This window comes from Thunnus thynnus, chromosome 4, assembly GCF_963924715.1.
Source record: "Thunnus thynnus chromosome 4, fThuThy2.1, whole genome shotgun sequence".
Lineage (NCBI taxonomy): Eukaryota > Metazoa > Chordata > Actinopteri > Scombriformes > Scombridae > Thunnus > Thunnus thynnus.
The window spans coordinates 4351952-4368863 of record NC_089520.1 but is presented as its reverse complement, the minus strand read 5'-3'; the positions used below and the strand labels follow the sequence as shown (position 1 = coordinate 4368863).

At 37.1% G+C, this 16912-nt stretch overlaps 3 protein-coding genes across 3 annotated transcripts in view; all 3 read left to right on the top strand.

Annotated features, from left to right (window-relative positions):
- The window catches only part of angpt4 (angiopoietin 4), a 75661-nt gene extending 69743 nt beyond the window's left edge, over positions 1 to 5918 (top strand). Inside the window, exon 10 of the mRNA XM_067586249.1 lies at positions 1887 to 5918. Coding sequence (XP_067442350.1) covers positions 1887 to 2047 — 161 coding nt within the window. The 3' untranslated portion in view covers positions 2048 to 5918. The remainder of the gene's footprint in view (positions 1 to 1886) is intronic.
- A 2603-nt stretch (positions 5919 to 8521) lies between these two features.
- On the top strand, positions 8522 to 13655 carry cox6c (cytochrome c oxidase subunit 6C). Its single transcript, XM_067586251.1, has 4 exons — positions 8522 to 8666; positions 11240 to 11354; positions 11868 to 12000; positions 13521 to 13655. Exons 2-3 carry the CDS (start codon positions 11250 to 11252, stop codon positions 11991 to 11993), a joined length of 231 nt encoding a protein of 76 aa, XP_067442352.1. The 5' UTR covers positions 8522 to 8666; positions 11240 to 11249; the 3' UTR covers positions 11994 to 12000; positions 13521 to 13655.
- A 2163-nt stretch (positions 13656 to 15818) lies between these two features.
- The window catches only part of LOC137180940 (serine/threonine-protein kinase 4-like), a 43435-nt gene continuing 42341 nt past the window's right edge, over positions 15819 to 16912 (top strand). Inside the window, exon 1 of the mRNA XM_067586250.1 lies at positions 15819 to 16217. Within this exon, the coding sequence (XP_067442351.1) occupies positions 16174 to 16217 (44 nt within the window). The 5' untranslated portion in view covers positions 15819 to 16173. The remainder of the gene's footprint in view (positions 16218 to 16912) is intronic.

Sequence of the window (16912 nt, the reverse complement as noted above, 5' to 3'; positions counted from 1 at the left end):
GCTCTTTAGTTCTCCGCAGCCTCCTCTCCCCCCTCGATGGGTTGTGATCGCCGATTACGTTAATCGTTCCGGCAAAACCTCGAGCTCTCTGAGGAAAAGACTCCGATAGTCACCATTAGTCAGTGAGTCAGTTAAAATTACTGCAATTTACAGGGAATAAAAAAAAAACCCACAAAGGAAGAGTGACATAGATGAAAAGGGAGAAAAAGAAAGAGAGAGAGAGAGAGAAATGGACAAAGTGGGAATGAAGAAAAGATCTGGAGACAGAGTGGGAGGACAAAAATAAAGGAGAAAAATAGTTGTGTAATTAACAAAAACAAAAGATAGGAACAAAAAGCAGCCGCATACTGATTCACAGCATTTCCCCGAGGAAGAAATTGACGTCTAAGTATGAAAATTGCGCTCAAATTTGCCAATAATGAGAAATCTTGCGAAAAAATCATATTGATTTAAAAATGCATTGCCACATGTCTTTTAATTGTGTCATGAACTCAACAAGCTGTCTACTGAGATGCGCTTGTTTATGTAAAAGTCATTTTATTGCCTCATTTCGCTGTGATTTTTATAGTCGTGTTATGCTGTCAGAAGAATCCCTACTAGAAATAAATCAGCGGTTTTATGTCCGAGTGATTAAAACAAAGTATGTTTGCATTTTCCTCTTGTGGTCGTGTGAATAATAAAGGAAGAAGCACAATTTTTTATACAGCTGCAAAACATAGTGAACGTTCAACACCTGAGATCACTGTTGATGTCAATGTTTGTTTTAAGCATGAAAATCATATTTCTCTCAATTTAACTACATAGTTTTAGTTGCCTGTACTTTACCAAATCTTAGTCACAGAGGTGAGACCAGAAAATATTTACATGAGTCATTATTTTAAGGCAACAACCCACTGTGTCGTTAAGGTTTGAGAACTCTGTTGAAGCTGTGTTTGAGTTCAGAAAGTGAAAGAATGAATACAGAATAAAAAGAGATAAAGTGAGAGGATGATGAAGACAGAGACTGACTGAGACAATCATAGAAAAGTACAATCATAGGAGAAGAGAAGGAGACAGAATGAAACAAAGAACTGGGAGAAGTACTCAGATATTTCACTTCAGTAGCAATATCACACTCTGGAAATACAAGTTAGAAGTAAATTGCAAGTCAGAGCCATGAATTTAAAGTTGTACTTAATTAAACGTACATACAGTAAGTATTAGAACCAAAAGTAAAAGTGCTCATAATGCAGAATGACTCATTTCAGAATCATATATGTTATGTTATTGGATTATAATTACATCACTTTAATGTTGCACCTGGCAAAGGTGGAGCTAATTTTAACTACTTTATTTTCTGCCGGTCATCTTAATCTATGATAATCATTTATTTGTTGATTATAGGTCATATTAATAATCTGAATCTGCAAAGCAACCATAGCTGCCAGATACTTTAAATGTAGTGGAGCAAAAAGTACAACATTTCCCTGAAAATTGTGCTTACTGTGAGTACAGTACTTAAGTACTGAGAACTAACTAAATGTACTACTTAGTGACTTTCCACTACTGGACAAAGACAAGAAAAGATGTGACGAGAGAGAAACAGATAAAGAAACACACAGAGATGAAGAGACAGATTGAGAGGAACAGAGTAGTTGGATCATGTTTTGAAGGTTAGGTGTCTTTTGAACGTTTATAGTTGTTTGTACTTCCTTCATTTCACATTCCACCTTTCCATCCTTTCATCTCCCTGATCCTGCCTCCCCTCACTTCTCTTCCCTCTCTCTGAACTCTAACTTACCTTTATCCATGAATCTATTCATCTTTCCCTCTTTTCAACTCCTTCCTCCCTTCTTTTTTACTCTACTCCTCATCTCCCTCTCTCCCTGTATCTCTCTGGCCATCAGGTTGGTGGTTCGACGCCTGTGGTTTCTCCAACCTGAACGGTATCTACTACACCATCGGCCACAACATCAGGAAGCTCAACGGCATCAAGTGGCATCACTTCAGAGGTCCCAGCTACTCCCTGCAGTCCACCTCCATGATGGTGCGGCCCTACGACTTCTGACAACACCCGCCAGACCCTCCGGTATCATGATGGTACAACCCTACGGCTTCAAACACCCCTCCAAAACGCTTTCCTGATGATGTGAAACTCTGGAACATCTCTTCAGTTATACATTCATTCCATAGACTTCAAAATACCTCTGCAGTTAGTAGATACGACCATATTGACCTGTAGGTTTTGTCCAGCACCTGATGGTGTTGAGAACGTCTAATAATTACAGGCTAATTCTTCTTTTTTTTTTTAACTTCATTTGTCAGGAGTGATTTCAGTAAAATTTGGTCACTCTGTTGGCAGAAGATCATATCACGCTGTCCTCTGTTGCATGAAAAACTGTCTTTCTAACGTCATCATACTCTTTGTACAAATCAGAGATGATGCACACAAACCCTGGGGGAGTTTTTTGGACAAACATGTAGGCTGTGAAAGAAAGGAGTGGTGCATAATGTTCAGTGATTCAGGGGCCAATGATGTCAACGTTTGCAGCTGCTGTCGGGTTACAGAGGCAGCTGGTAAAGAGAAGGACATGAAAACGCAAATATATGAACCAAATATGACAGATGATGGTGTCAAAAAGGAACTCCATAGATTTTCATTGTTTCCAGGTGTTTGGGAGGCTCTACAGCATGTGTAAAAATAGTTTTAGGCTTCAATTGATGTCACTTGTTTCAGCGTCAGTGGGGTTTGAAGACTACAAGTTTAAAAAAAGAAGAAAATCTGGGGTTGTGGAGTCAGAAAGAAGTGAGGTTAGCAGACCTCTGTAGCTCCTCATCTCAGCTGAAGGCTACATTAGCCACAACTAGCATAACACAACCGAATGTCTGACTGAACTGTTGGTGGTCACACTACATTGTGGGTAATGTAGGCGCCAGGTTGTGACAAGGAAGAAGAATGCCTGGAATAAAAACAGATGATATCTCTGGTTTTGCTGCATCAATTTTACTCTTTTTTTATTGTCCATCATGAGTCTGATAATGTTTTAGAGGCTCTTTTAAGGATGCTTATATTAACTTGTTGACTTTATTTTGCTTTTTTCATAAAGGTTACGGTAATAAACTGGCTGACCAGCAGCAAGGCTGATGCACACAGATCACAGACAGTTAAAAATCAAGCAAAGTTTCATGTTATCATGAACATATCAGAAAGTATTAGACTGTTCAAGTGAATAAGAAATGGATGATTGTGTAAAATGTGCATTTTAATTCTTCTACAAGTGGAACATGAAAGTGGCTTCAGGAGATCATGAAACAGTATTGTGTCAAATCATCCAGAACATCCAGACTGACAGCTGTAGGAGAGCTGGAATGAGATCAGGAGCCACAGCAGGAGGTGACTCTCCTCTGGTGTCCTGTTCCCCTCCCCACGTTTGGTTTTGTTGCAGTGGGAGGACTGGTCGGACTCGGTGAGGGGAGCTAACAGGCGACTGGACAAACAAATGTCCCTCCCAGGACCACGCTGTGTTCAAACTCAAAGACACTTTAGAATCACAAAGTTGATTGTGGTTTTTGGACGTCTGAGAAAAGACAAAGTGGACACAGGACAAAACTCCTTACTGTGTATATTGTTAACAAATGAAACTTGTGTGTAATAAATGGAAAATGATGACGCCATTAAGAGAGACATTGGACATCCTGGTTTCAGTCATTTGTAAGGAAAGGGAACAGTAACAGCATGCAGACTGAATTTTTTAACATATAAGTAATCGATTTTTATACCTAACGCCAGAAGATGGACATGGCGACACTTAAATCTTGAACATACTGTAGCCTCTACTCTGTATTTCTGAACATTGAAAGAGAGAAGGACAGATTTTAAAAAGAAAGAAACGGACAGACAGAAAAATAACACACTAAAAAAGTCCAGCTTTCAGTCGCTTTTTGTCGGGTAGAAAATCTGGACAAGGACCGAAGAAAGAAAAAGAATGAAAACACAAGAAGAAATAAGCAAAGCAGAGGGACTTTGTGATTTAACAGATTCCAGAAAAACAGAGAAATGTTGCTTTAATTATCCTCCTAATCCAAACAACCTGATTATTTTCTTGTTTCTCGTTGGAGTCTACACTTTCTCCTGGCAGACACACACACACACACTCATTCACTGGCCCTCATACAGACATCAAATGAGTTACAGATCATGTCTATATTTTTCAATGGATTGCATTGTCATCGTTATCATCTGAACCGTGTTATTCTGTCTCTCATATATTTTTTTTATACGCTCACACTCACATACATGTAGTGAGATTACAGAGAGGTGTCCTTTTTTGTGTGTCAGGTAACGTCACGTCAGAGCTTATGTCTCATTAGTAGTTAAGGTTTAGGATTTTTTTTTTTTTTGGCATCACAGTGTGAAAACTGGACTGGAGTGTGTGTGTGAGTGTCTGACTGTGTGTGTGTGTGTGTGTTGCACAGTCAAAGAAGTGAGTGACAGTCTTTGATTAAAAAATGTTTGTGTAATTTATCAACCTGCTTCAGAAGAATGTGTTTTCTTTGAATCGTAAAAAAAGCTGAAGAGCCAGAAACGCATAGCTCAGATATTTACCGTATGATAAGGCAACAAATAACTTCAGCCTGATTGATTTTTGTTTTTAAAGTGGTGATAATCAATATTAACAATGGATCACATGTATGTGTTAAAGATTTCTCATGGTGATGAACCTACAGAGAATTATTACCAGACTCTGCAGCTCCTCTCGGCTTTACGGAGCTTTATAGTGAGTTTCAGATCATTGTTTGACTGTCTGGCTGCAACTTTACTGTTTTGGTTCACTCTCAGTGCTCTCATAGCGTCATTTTCGGCTGCAGCAGGCAGCTGTTTTCAGAGAAGAGGCTCTAAAAAGCCACTGTACACTACCTGCTCAGCACCAAACAGCAAACAGACACAGTTAGCTGTAGACTAGCTGGTGAACATAGTAGAGCATTTAGCAGCTAAAGAGACAGATATTTCCCTCAGGAGTTGATAGAGAGCAAAAACATCTAAAAGAGAGTGAATATTGGATTTAAATTCAGCAGAATGTGAGAAACACGACTCCAAATGAATGATAATGTTGCTCCATAGCTGCTGAATTCAAAGTCGCCATATTAATGTCAATGGTGATATTATGTCAGTGGGCAGCAGAGAGCGAGAAGGCTCCAGTAGAGGCATGATTAGAATTAAACAGTGGCTCTCAAAGTGGGGTTTGGGGACCCCCAGGGGTCCGTGAGGGGGTTCCCACCAAAAAAGTTGGTCATGGGTTTCATACACTTTCTGTAATAACACATCTAAAAGCAAAAATTGTATCAGATGGGGGTCTGTGGTCTGATTTGTGTCAGTTTAGGGGTTCTTGACGGCACTAAAGGTGTTAATGACAACAGTGCTGTAGGTTTTCTTACCATTAAAGACAGGCCTACATGTTTTTGAATGTACAGTACATGACGTGTTCTTAAAGATTTTGTGGTCAATAGTGACTTCAAAACGCAAAATAAACTGCAAACAACGAAATTAAAACTGCATCTGTACGTACAGACAGTGCAAGTCAATCACAGCGTTGCTCCTCCTGCTCACATATCAGGTGTTCAGTGGAAATGATTTTTTTAATGGAGCAAACAGTGATTGAAAAAACTACAATGCTGCAAAAAGTAAATTAGATGATCTGCTGACATGACGTATTACAGAATCATAAATGTTCCTCCTTGGGTTCAGAAACCAGCTTTTGGTTTACAATACTTAAAAAAAACATGTAATAATCTCCAACATGCATCGTGGTCTCAGTTTCCTCAGAAGCTGACGTTCAGAGAGGTTTTTCATATGATAACAGTGATTGATGGATTATCCTTCCAATAACTGTTGATACAGTTTTGTTTATGTAGCCTATAAATAAATTCTGTTTTGTTTTGTTTTTTAAAAAAAGACTGAGGTTGCCATGTTTTTCTTTGTCAAAGTGAAGAAGTCTGTACTTCACCCTTGTTAAATGCACTTTATGGAAAGAAAATGGTGAGTGAGTCTTAATCTTTGCTCTCAGTGTTACAGTTTATTGGATGTTGTTCTGTGTTGCTTCATGATACTGCAAACATAAACGCATTTTTCTTTCAGGATTAAACTCTTTTTTAAATTTTTTTTTACTGCGTATGTGTAGCAAAGCTTGTCCACTCAATTGTAAACAGTCTGCAGTATTTTGTACAATAAAACATGTTAATAAAGCCGCTCTGAGTGGTGTTTTAACAGGAGTGATGTCATGTGTCCACTGTTAAAAAAAGACCTGGAACAAAATAATCTCTTCAAAAATGATTGTAAATGTATTAAATTTCTGCATAATTTGATTCACTGTCTTTCTATGTTCATACGTAACTTTGAACCAATGTGATTTTTATAAGTTAAATGTAATTATATTACACTGAAACTACAGTAAATTACACTTATTCAATATTGTTTCATTATCATTTGTTCTTTATGTGAAGACATTTCAGCCTCTTCAATGCATTTTAGGTTTGGTTAACAGACTGATGCTGATACCTAAACAAAATATTATTAAATATTAACAACTCAGAGGACTTTAAGGTGATGTGTGCAATTATTCAAAGCAACAATTTAAACAACCACAGAGAAGACAGTTAGAGGTGGGACTGCAGATGAAAATGAGCCTTTAGGCAAAATCTGATACATTTATATAATATTAATAAATAATTCATGTGTGTTATCCCGGATGAATAAATGAATAGATTTTAGTAAAAATAGAGAGGGGAGCATGGAAGTAAATTAAAAAGATAGATATGAACCCAAAACCATTCCTACATCCAATGACACTACATTAATGCTAAATAGATGTAAAGAAAATGATGCAATGAATTGGGATGCACTGATATATTACAATAATAAGTAATTTCACTTGGATCCGGTGTAATTATTTATGTTTATTCATTTATTTTTCTTTTATGTTGACCATTGCTGGAGCCAGCACTGCATAATTTTAAATCAGAAAATAAATTTTTTGTGTTTGCAGGGAAATTCCAGTGTTTTGAGAATCAACCTTTTTTCCACTCGGATTGCTGCACATTGGTGTCGGTTATCAGCTGAAAGGACTGAATGTTGAAATCAGACATGATTTCCATCTTAAAAGCACATTTGTGCATCTTGAGTCATTGTTTTAAAAACCACAAAGGCCATAAGAAAAATATTATAATCAAGCAAATATCTAGTGTAATTATGTTTTCTTCATATGGTGCATTCAACCTTAAAAAAAATGACAAGATAAGGTATAATTTAAAATGTTTTCATGCAAACAAAAACTGCAACGTCATCAACAGATCCATAAAAACCTTTGAGGAAGAGAAGAACAACTCAGGTCAGTTCAGTGTCGCTCTGCCTCCTTCTGGTGGTCGGACTGTGTAACTACAATATGATGTGTGGTTACACAGTGTGTATATGTGAGTCTGTGTGTGTTTGTGTGTATAATATATGTGTGAGGGTCTCTCGACTCCAACAAATCTATTTCTAGTCGCCTGTATTATAGTGGTTCTGGACCAGGGCTAAACTGTTTCAACAAGGACCCTGAAAATGGTTCAAAACATGTAATAATAATAATAATAATAATAATAATAATAATAATTTGGTACTTTTCATGCGTAAGCTCAAAGCGTTTTCCAGATTAAAAATGATTTACAGAATATGACATATAGGAAATAGGAACATTAGAGCAAATCATTAGAACATATTCGGCAGCACTGAGTCCATATATGAAACAAATGAAAGTGCAAGTTCATATATAAACAAGTGCAATAAAATGCAAATAAAGAAATAACCATATATGTAAACATATAAGATGCAAATAAAAGAAATAAGCTCATGTAAAGTAGATGTAGATAGACATATGTATATATATTTATACATATATATAGTAAAGAGTGAAAAAGAGGTTTTATCAGCACAATGATTTTAACGTCTGTTAAAGGTGGAACATTTAATTCTTACATAATGCTGGATAGTTTAATAAATAAAAATGCGTCATATTTTATTAATTATATATTGTGAGTAAAATCTGAATCTACAGCGTAACCAGTAACATTTATGTGTCAGGTAAATGTAGTGGTACAGTGTTTTCAGTGGAAGTGTACATTAGCATAATGTTAAAGTGCTTTGGGGGCTTTTGTAAGTTATTTTGGGGTAAAATGAGTTAGAATCGTAACATAATTCAGTATTTTCACAAATATATTTTATCCCTATTATTGATTTTATTTGTCTCTGTTTCTAATCTATTTAATCTAGTTTTTCAGTCTAGCTTTTATATCACTCTATTTTACTGTTCCTACTATCACTATGGTGCTGTACAAATGAAGTTTGATCGATTGGCTGATTGATCGATTTTCCATATCTAAACATCATAATCAATCTGTAGCTGTTTGGGACCCCCTGATGCTAAATACATATAAAGAAATACTGCAATATTATGCTGCAATAAGTGCGTGGGGGCCCCACGCAGTTTCCTGATGGTACAGTCCTCCCCTGTGCTTCATTGCAGTCTATGACCTCATCTGCCCTGACTTCGCTTTGTCAGAATTTAGGTTTGTCCCTCGGAGGCACCAGTAGAAGCTCTTCCGGTAGCTGCACAGTCTGTTAGCGCTTTCTGTGAAGGTCGTGAGTCCAATCCGTGAGTATTTCCTCATCCTGAACTGTTTAAACGGGCTCGTCGAACTGTGTTAACTAATTTATAGCGTTTGAACTGTTAAATGAATAGCAGCTTCTGGGTTTTCACGAATTTCGTAGAAAATTGACATTTTCTTCCAATATCTCTGTCTGGTCAGCCGTTAGCTGACGTTAGCTTAGCATGCCTCTGTAATGCTAACCGGCGCACGGTACACGTATCTGACTAATAAGTGTAACATGTTCCGTTAACTACACATAACAACATCTTCCATATAAAGCTTTTGTTAATGTTTTTATAGAAGAGAAAAACTATCATAATCCGCATAGAGGAAGCCTGTACGTCCATATCTTATATATAACGTAGAGGTGTCATTTCCTTTTTGTCAATATTTGCAAGTATTCTTCTAAAAATCCTTAATAATGTGTAACGTTACATACAATAATGTGAGATAGCTCAGTTTAAACCAGGACACACAACGTTACGCTCCTGCAAAGGTCACACGGTGGTTTCAGTTCTGGCAGCCGACCAGACTTCAGGGACACAATGACGGACAGAGGAGAAGAAATATTCATTCATTCGTTTTCTCTAATCTTTCATTTTTGGTGAAATATTGGATTATTTGAACATTTATTGAAATGAAAGCATGTGAGAAGTTTAGAGGGAAAATCACTATTTGGTGGAGCTGTTAACAACTCAGACATGTGAAATGTGACCCCGACTACACACTGCTTTTTGTAAGACGTTAAAAGAAAAAAGGTTGGAAACCACTGGTAGTAAGTAAAGTACAAGTGCCTCAAAATGTACATAAGTACAGTATTTGAATAAATGTATTTAGTTATTTTCCACTACTGATGATCATACCTGCAGTTATCAGTATTTTCTCACAACCATGAGTCATGCCTATTACACGATCCTCTAAATGTGTGAAGGAAGTGGAACAAAAGAAAAGTCACTATTTTGAGAGAATTTCATTTCAAGGTCATAGATGTTAATTTACCTTTGGGTCAGAATCTAAGCTACTTTTTCACAAACTGTATTTTATCAGCTGTTACCAAATATGGAGCCTCAGTAGTATTTAAAGGGTAGTGTCTCAATTTTTTAATCTGTCTTAAAACAGCAGTCAGGAGCCCAAATGAACATTGAAACATGTTTTTGTTGTAATCATTCCTCCAGTGTATCTGAAGCTAATATGAAGCTTCAGCGTCCAAATGAGTCAAATCAAGTAGATATCTTTCAGCGTTACAGTCTTTTTAGTGTCAAAGTCCCTCTTTTTGTTACTATACTTCCACCGCAGCTCAACAGGGAAACACTGTCCAAGGAAACATAAAAAGGGAATTTGATGCTAAAAAGACTGTAAATGTGTCAGATATCCACTTGATATGACTAACTCAGACTGCTGAAGCCTCATATAAGCTTCACATTTACTTTTAAATGCATTTTTGCACTAAATGATTGTGGATTTTGTCCTCCATCACTTACATTGAAAGCACATTTGAAGGGGATCTTTTAATAGCCAGTATGAACAGAAGGAATGATTACAGCGCGGAAATAAAATTGTGAACCTGTCCATTAAATGGATTCACAGATTTTAATAGTTGTTAACCAAAACTTGTGACTCTTTAATACTCAAATTGTGTCATAAATTTTGATCTCACTGATAGCAGAAAGTGTAATTTGTACACAGCAGGTCTGTGGAGCACCTGACCTGTCAATATGTTGGTGGTGTTTATTATAATATATTATTTAATGGTGTTTTTTCTGGGATAATAGGGCTGAAATTCCTGATACATCCAAGACCTTATCGTCAATAATGTCGTATTCATTGATGAGTTCAGAAGATTATGTCACAGGATTTTTAAAGGCTGACCACCTAAAAGCAGTGTTGCTATGGAGACCTTTCACGTTGTATCTCCCTCCTCCCTTACTGTCAGCACTCTACTTTCTATTTTCTAATTTTTAAAAAAAATATGCGCCATGATTATACTGGTAAATTGTAAAAGCAACTACTCATAAATTGACGGTCCACTGTCACCTTGGTTTTGCCCAAATTCAAAGTTTTATGTCATCTTCAGATATAGAATTCAATTTTAGTCTTTAGATTCATTCAGTCAAGTTACATTTTGCAATTTGCATCAGAATGTAATTCAAGAAATGATCGTTGGCTCAGATGGCACAACTTTAAAGACTTTGCTTGACTGATCTTAAACTTTCACTATTGTGTTTTATCTGTGTTTACACAAGGAGCTCAAGCCATTCACAACCACCGCTACCTGTAGTCTGCAAAATTAAATGTCATTTTATGATACCAACTTCTTATATGTGAAGATTTGCTGTTTTTCTTTGTCATGTACGACAGTGACTTGAATATTTGAAGGTTTTGGACTGTTAGTCAGACAAAACAAGCAAATGGAAAACATCACTGTAGCCTCTGAGAAATCGTGAATGCAATTTTTTGCACTATTTTTTAACATTTCATAGACTAAATGATTAATCAAGCAGATAATTGGCAGATTAGTTGATAATGAATTGTTTGTATGACTCAGCTGGACTTTTGTCTTGACGTCTTGTTTCTGCAGGTGATCCAACATGTCTCTTGCAAAGCCTGCGATGAGGGGGCTGCTGGGAAAGCGCCTGAGGTTTCACCTGCCCATCGCTTTCACTCTGTCCTTGGTGGCTGCACTCGGGTTCAAGGTGAGAGCAGAGACACACAGCCGCAGTTATGACTGAAAAGATACAGACATGACGGGAACACTTCACAGTTTTATTAATATTTAAGATCAGGGTCTTGACCATTTTAAACATCAGCGGACATGAGAAACAAAATAACACATTTTTGATGTTATGTCAGTTGTTTGTACTGTGAAGACAAAAATTAGGTATTGTGCCACGTGCCAGTTTATTAGTCCTGTTAAACAATCAGTGAAACAGTTCTTCAAAAAAAACCTCAGTGGTCATTTTTGAGGCCATAATTAATGGTTGTGTTGGACATTATATAGAAAGATGTCGCTAATCTTTTGTCCACCTTATCAGCACTAACCAACTTCCTAAGGGAAACGCTGCTTTGCTTTTCTTTAAATTACCTCGTCAGAATCGTATCCTACTACCAGTTGTGGATCTTTGAAGTTTATTTAACATTTTCTCTTGTGACTGTCAGTAATATCTTTATCTTGTGAATAAAACAGACATGTCTTTTGTTCCCCACAGTACGGAGTGACGGAGCCCAGGAAACAGGCCTACGCTGACTTCTACAAGCAGTACGACGCTGTCAAAGACTTCAACGCCATGAGGGAAGCCGGCATCTTCGAGAGCGTGCGGCCCTCTGGGGAGTAAACCCACTGTGAGTCTTCCAGCGACGGGGTTGGATTAATGGATAACCATAACCATTCAAGCATTAGCAAATACTTCTGAGATGAAACATTATTTCTTCATGACCAGAGCACCGTTAAAGTCCCAATAAAATGGACGTTAGAGTGTCTTTAGCTTCTGCTCCAGTGATATGGAATATTTGAGCGTTGTACAGTTACAAGAGGGATTTAAATCAAATCCTTCACATTTGATTGGGTCTTACAGAGTTGGAGGACTATTGGCTTCACACACACCTTCCTCACCTGTTAGTTCAGGAGGAAGACGAGGGAGAGATGAATGAATTAGACCTCAGCAGTCACAGTGTTTTGGAAATGAAAACACAGTTTTTGCCCACTGATATCCAAACCCACATCTCTTCCTGTCTCTCTCCATATCGCTCTGTTAGCTACTACGACCCACAAAGGTTGACGTGTGGTTTTATATGACCGATGTGGCTGCTACTCGCCCAAAGTCACATTTGATTGGATGTGAGTGATGCAGGATGAGTCACCACAGTGTTTCCTCTGTATTCATTTAGCAGCAGTGCAAGAACATTACAACCACTGCAACAGAAAATGTTCAATCAAAATAAAGAATGTAATTTAGCCTTAATGTTATCTAAAACTAAAGTGTAGTCCAGATGCTGACTACTTGATTATACAGTTATTAAAAACACTTTAAAACACTAGAGCCTCAACTTTAATCATAACTTGGACCCAAACTGTGACACATATGAGACAAAGCTTGAATTATTGCCCAAAGCACCACAGCTGTATTAAAATAACAAAAGAAACACTGCATCAAATATTTTAAACCATTTACAGGAAGAGAAAAGACTTATTTTGATGTAAAAAATAGTCTGATACTGATTTTTTTGGCATACATTTGGCAGATAACAAGAGATAAATGAACCATCAACACAGGGACACAGGATTAAATCTGGGAAAATGTATTTTGATTTCACTGGTACTTTAAGTCCCATTAAAGGAGCCCGTCCTCCCAAGTAAAATATAAATTCAGTCGCCAAAGATGACCTTTAGTTATGTTTGAGTGATAAACGCCATCTAGTGGCCGTAGTAGTTATGACCTGGAGAAGTGATGCAGCTCAGCTGAAGTCTATATAAGGTGACTTCCTCATTAGGAGGAGGCAGGTTGGGCAGTGTTTACCGTTGCTATGAAGACAAAGATTGCCTAACTTTAAGGAAGTAGTAACCAGGTTTCAAGTGAATATTTTAACACAAACCTTGATCTTTTCCCTTAATCAAACCAAGTGGGTTTTGTGCCTAAACTTAACCAGACAGTGCAGGTACAAACAACCTATGTGTTAACCTATCATCTTAGATACTGGAACTGGTCACAGTGACTCATAGGGTTTAAGGGTTTACCATTAAGAACCAGTACCTCATATGCAGTGCAGACAGACCATACAAGTAGAGTTACTCCAAGAAAGGACAAGCTCTTTAAAAAATAATGTTTTAATATCTAATTGTGATTTTGTTTTTCTTGTTCCAGATTTTCTTCCCTGTCATTCATTCCCGCTCTGAAGATGACGTTCCTTCTTGCCCCCTTTGGATGTAATTAACTGATCAGATGTGAACGTCGCTATGCTGTTATGTTCCTCTGAAATAAACTATTCTATTAATGTGAGAGCCCTTTTGTCTTTTTTTACAGTGTTGCTGAGATAATTCACTCTGTCACATACAGTGTTTTGTTTTGGTTTTTTTACATCAATTTGATCTAGTTAGCACTGAAAAAAAACCTTGTAATATTAAATTCACTACTATACATGTATGTTATTATACAATATGGACAGGTACCCAAAGTTCTAAAAATCTCTGGAGAAGAAGATTATTAAAATCTTTCTCTTCTGGGTTTAGTACATGTTGTAGGAAGAGGGACACAGCACTCACAATCAATATACTTTATATTTTATCCTAATAGGATATGATACGACACAATATGCACCTTTGACTGTCACTCAAACTGCAGCTTTAAGAAGCCGCTGCCTACTAAACCTCACAACGAGCGAAAGCAATGTTTTAACATCTGTTTTTTCTGGAGCTGTTTCACAACCATCTACATTTTAATATTTGAATCTTTGACAGCTGTCAGTAGCATTTCTTTTCAGAGAGGAAACACTTACTGTAACTTCAATCCCCTTATTTTGCATTTATAAGCAGCATGTTAACAATTAAGAAATATTTTCACGTTATTACAAATGTTTTAGCATATATTCATTATCTGTTTATATACCAGCAAGATGCCCACAGGAGGAGATAATAGTAATTGACAAATACATTAATAAACACTCATATATGCTTACAACTACATTATAGCCTGTTATGAACATGAATTAACTGTTTATATGCTGCTTATAAATGTTAAATAGGGGGAATATGGCTAATAAAACAGACTGATTTTGTTTCTGATGTGGCAAAAAATGACTCATAAACAAACATCCTCTGTGTTACACTACAAGAATAGAAATGTAATTGATAACTTATCTGCACACAATAAACAGAGGGCTGCTTCATGACTTCAAAGTACTGTTATTGACACAAATCTGTTCTGATCGACCAAATTATGTACATTTAGAAGATGTTACAAGGTCATATTTATTGGAATTTGCATGAGCTTTGTATTTACATCATTATCTACTGTAGATTTATGAAGACTCATGTAAAAGATCTGATGTATCTATAAGAGGAAAACTTCAGCTTTCGTTATGGGGCCAAATATTTTTGTTGGAGGGCCGGATATGGCCCTCCGGCCACTATTTGCCTACCACCAGTGGTGGAAGAAGTAGACTCAGATCTTTTACTTCAGGAAAAGTAGTAATACAGCAATATATGTCCTGCATGAAAAATCCTAAACTAGTAAAAGTACATAAGTATTATGAGCTTGATGTAGTTAAAGTATTGCAGTAAAAGTACATAAGTATTATGAGCTTGATGTAGTTAAAGTATTGCAGTAAAAGTACATAAGTATTATGAGCTTGATGTAGTTAAAGTATTGCAGTAAAAGTAGTGGTTTGGTCCCTCTGACTGATATATTATTATATATGACATCATTAGATTATTAATAGTGAAGCATCAGTATTAGAGCAGCATGTTACTGTTGTAGCTGCTGGAGGTGGAGCTAGTTTACACTACTTTATATACAGTTAGCTAGTTTAGTCCAGTGGTTCCCAACCTAGGGGTCGGGCCCCTCCAAAGGGTCAGCAGATAAATCTGAGGCGTTGTGAGATGATTAATGGGAGAGGAAAGAAGAAAAAACAAAGTTCTGATACACAAATCTGTTTTCAGTTTTTGGACTTTTTCTCTAATCTTTGATTTTTGCTGAAATATTGGATCATTTGAACATTTATTGAAATGAAAGCATGTGAGAAGTTTAGAGGGAAAAATCACTATTTGGAGGAGCTGTTAACAACTCATAGACATGTGAAATGTGACCCTGACTACACACTGCTTTTTGTAAGACGTCAAAAGCCGAAAAGGTTGGAAACCACTGGTTTCATCTTTAATTAACAATGTGTTGTATTTTAAAAGCTTGTTATATTACCCATTGTGTCAAATCTTCAACTGAAAAGTAACTAAAGCTGTTAAATAAATGTAGTGGAGTAGAAAGTACAATATTTCCTTCTGAAACGTAGTGGAGTGGAAGTATAAAGTAGTATCACATGGAAATACTCACGTAAAGTACAAGTACCTCATAACTGTCTTGACAGTACAGTACTTGAGTAAATGTACTCAGTTACTAGCCTACAGTACTCGGTGTATCTGTCGCCCCCTGCCGGTCCGGTTCTGCGGTCTTTGTTCGGGACCGCCTTCCTGCCGTCTCTTCACTACTCTTCCTGGTTTGTTCAAGTGGATGTCACACAGCGTTTGTCTGCCAAACAAGCCCAAAGTTGTCCCGACACTGGAGGAGGATGAACCCGGCGGCGAGGACACGACAACCGGGCGACGTCTGATCAGTGTGTCAAGCTCGTTTTACAAAATGAGAAACAGACGTTATGTTTCCCGCGGCGGCGGTAGCGGGCTAGCTGCTAGCTGCTAACGGTCTGTTACTGTTAGCGTCGACTGTCTAGTTTGAGACGTTGCTCGGTCAAGTTTGACCACCGACGACTAGAAAAGTACCCCCCGAGAAAACACAGAAGAGGACAAACATGGAGAACAAGGACAAAGTACAGATGAGGAGTCACCCTCGCAGGTAACGTTATGCTAAAGAATGAAAACACACGGGGTTTAGATACCTGACATCCTCATTGATTCGACCTGTGCAGCCCGTCGATGGGCTGAGAATCTGCCAAATATCTTAGAGGGGATAATATTACATAACCGCCTGTCAGTGGAAACGAGTTGGCTTTAAAGAAAATTACAGTAAAACATCTCAACTTTCTGTTACCGGATGTCTTATTTAAATTGTTTCGAGCCGCCTTCAGTTAACGTTTTTTTTTTTTTTTTTTTTTTGCACAATTCTTGGTTCTCTGAATGAGAAGCAGTTTGTTTCAATATTAGTGAAATGCAGCTGATCTGAAGTTGAGGTTTGCCATGGCAACCGGAGCCTCAAGAAAATGTTTCTGTAATTACATTTAATTGCATTCGTTTCTTTTACCTTTTAACCTCATTGTTTTTATATTTTTATTTATATTAAGTAGCTGCTGTGGCATCTATCTATCTATCTATCTATCTATCTATCTATCTATTTATCTATCTATCTGTTTATCTATCTATCTATCTATCTATCTGTATGTCTGAACTAAAGGTAACTGCTCTAGTTTCCACTTCTTATTCATCCCCTACACTGAAATAAGTAGAAATTGATATATATATATATATATATATATATATATATACACACACAAAAATACAAATAGTAGCCTCTAAATGTCAAACAAACACACA

Bases quoted from the DNA above. Each gene is read 5' to 3' on its own strand.
- cox6c (XM_067586251.1), top strand. From the start codon at position 11,250: ATGTCTCTTGCAAAGCCTGCGATGAGGGGGCTGCTGGGAAAGCGCCTG. The intron at 11,355-11,867 runs GTGAGAGCAGAG...TGTTCCCCACAG, and splicing joins TGGCTGCACTCGGGTTCAAG to TACGGAGTGACGGAGCCCAG.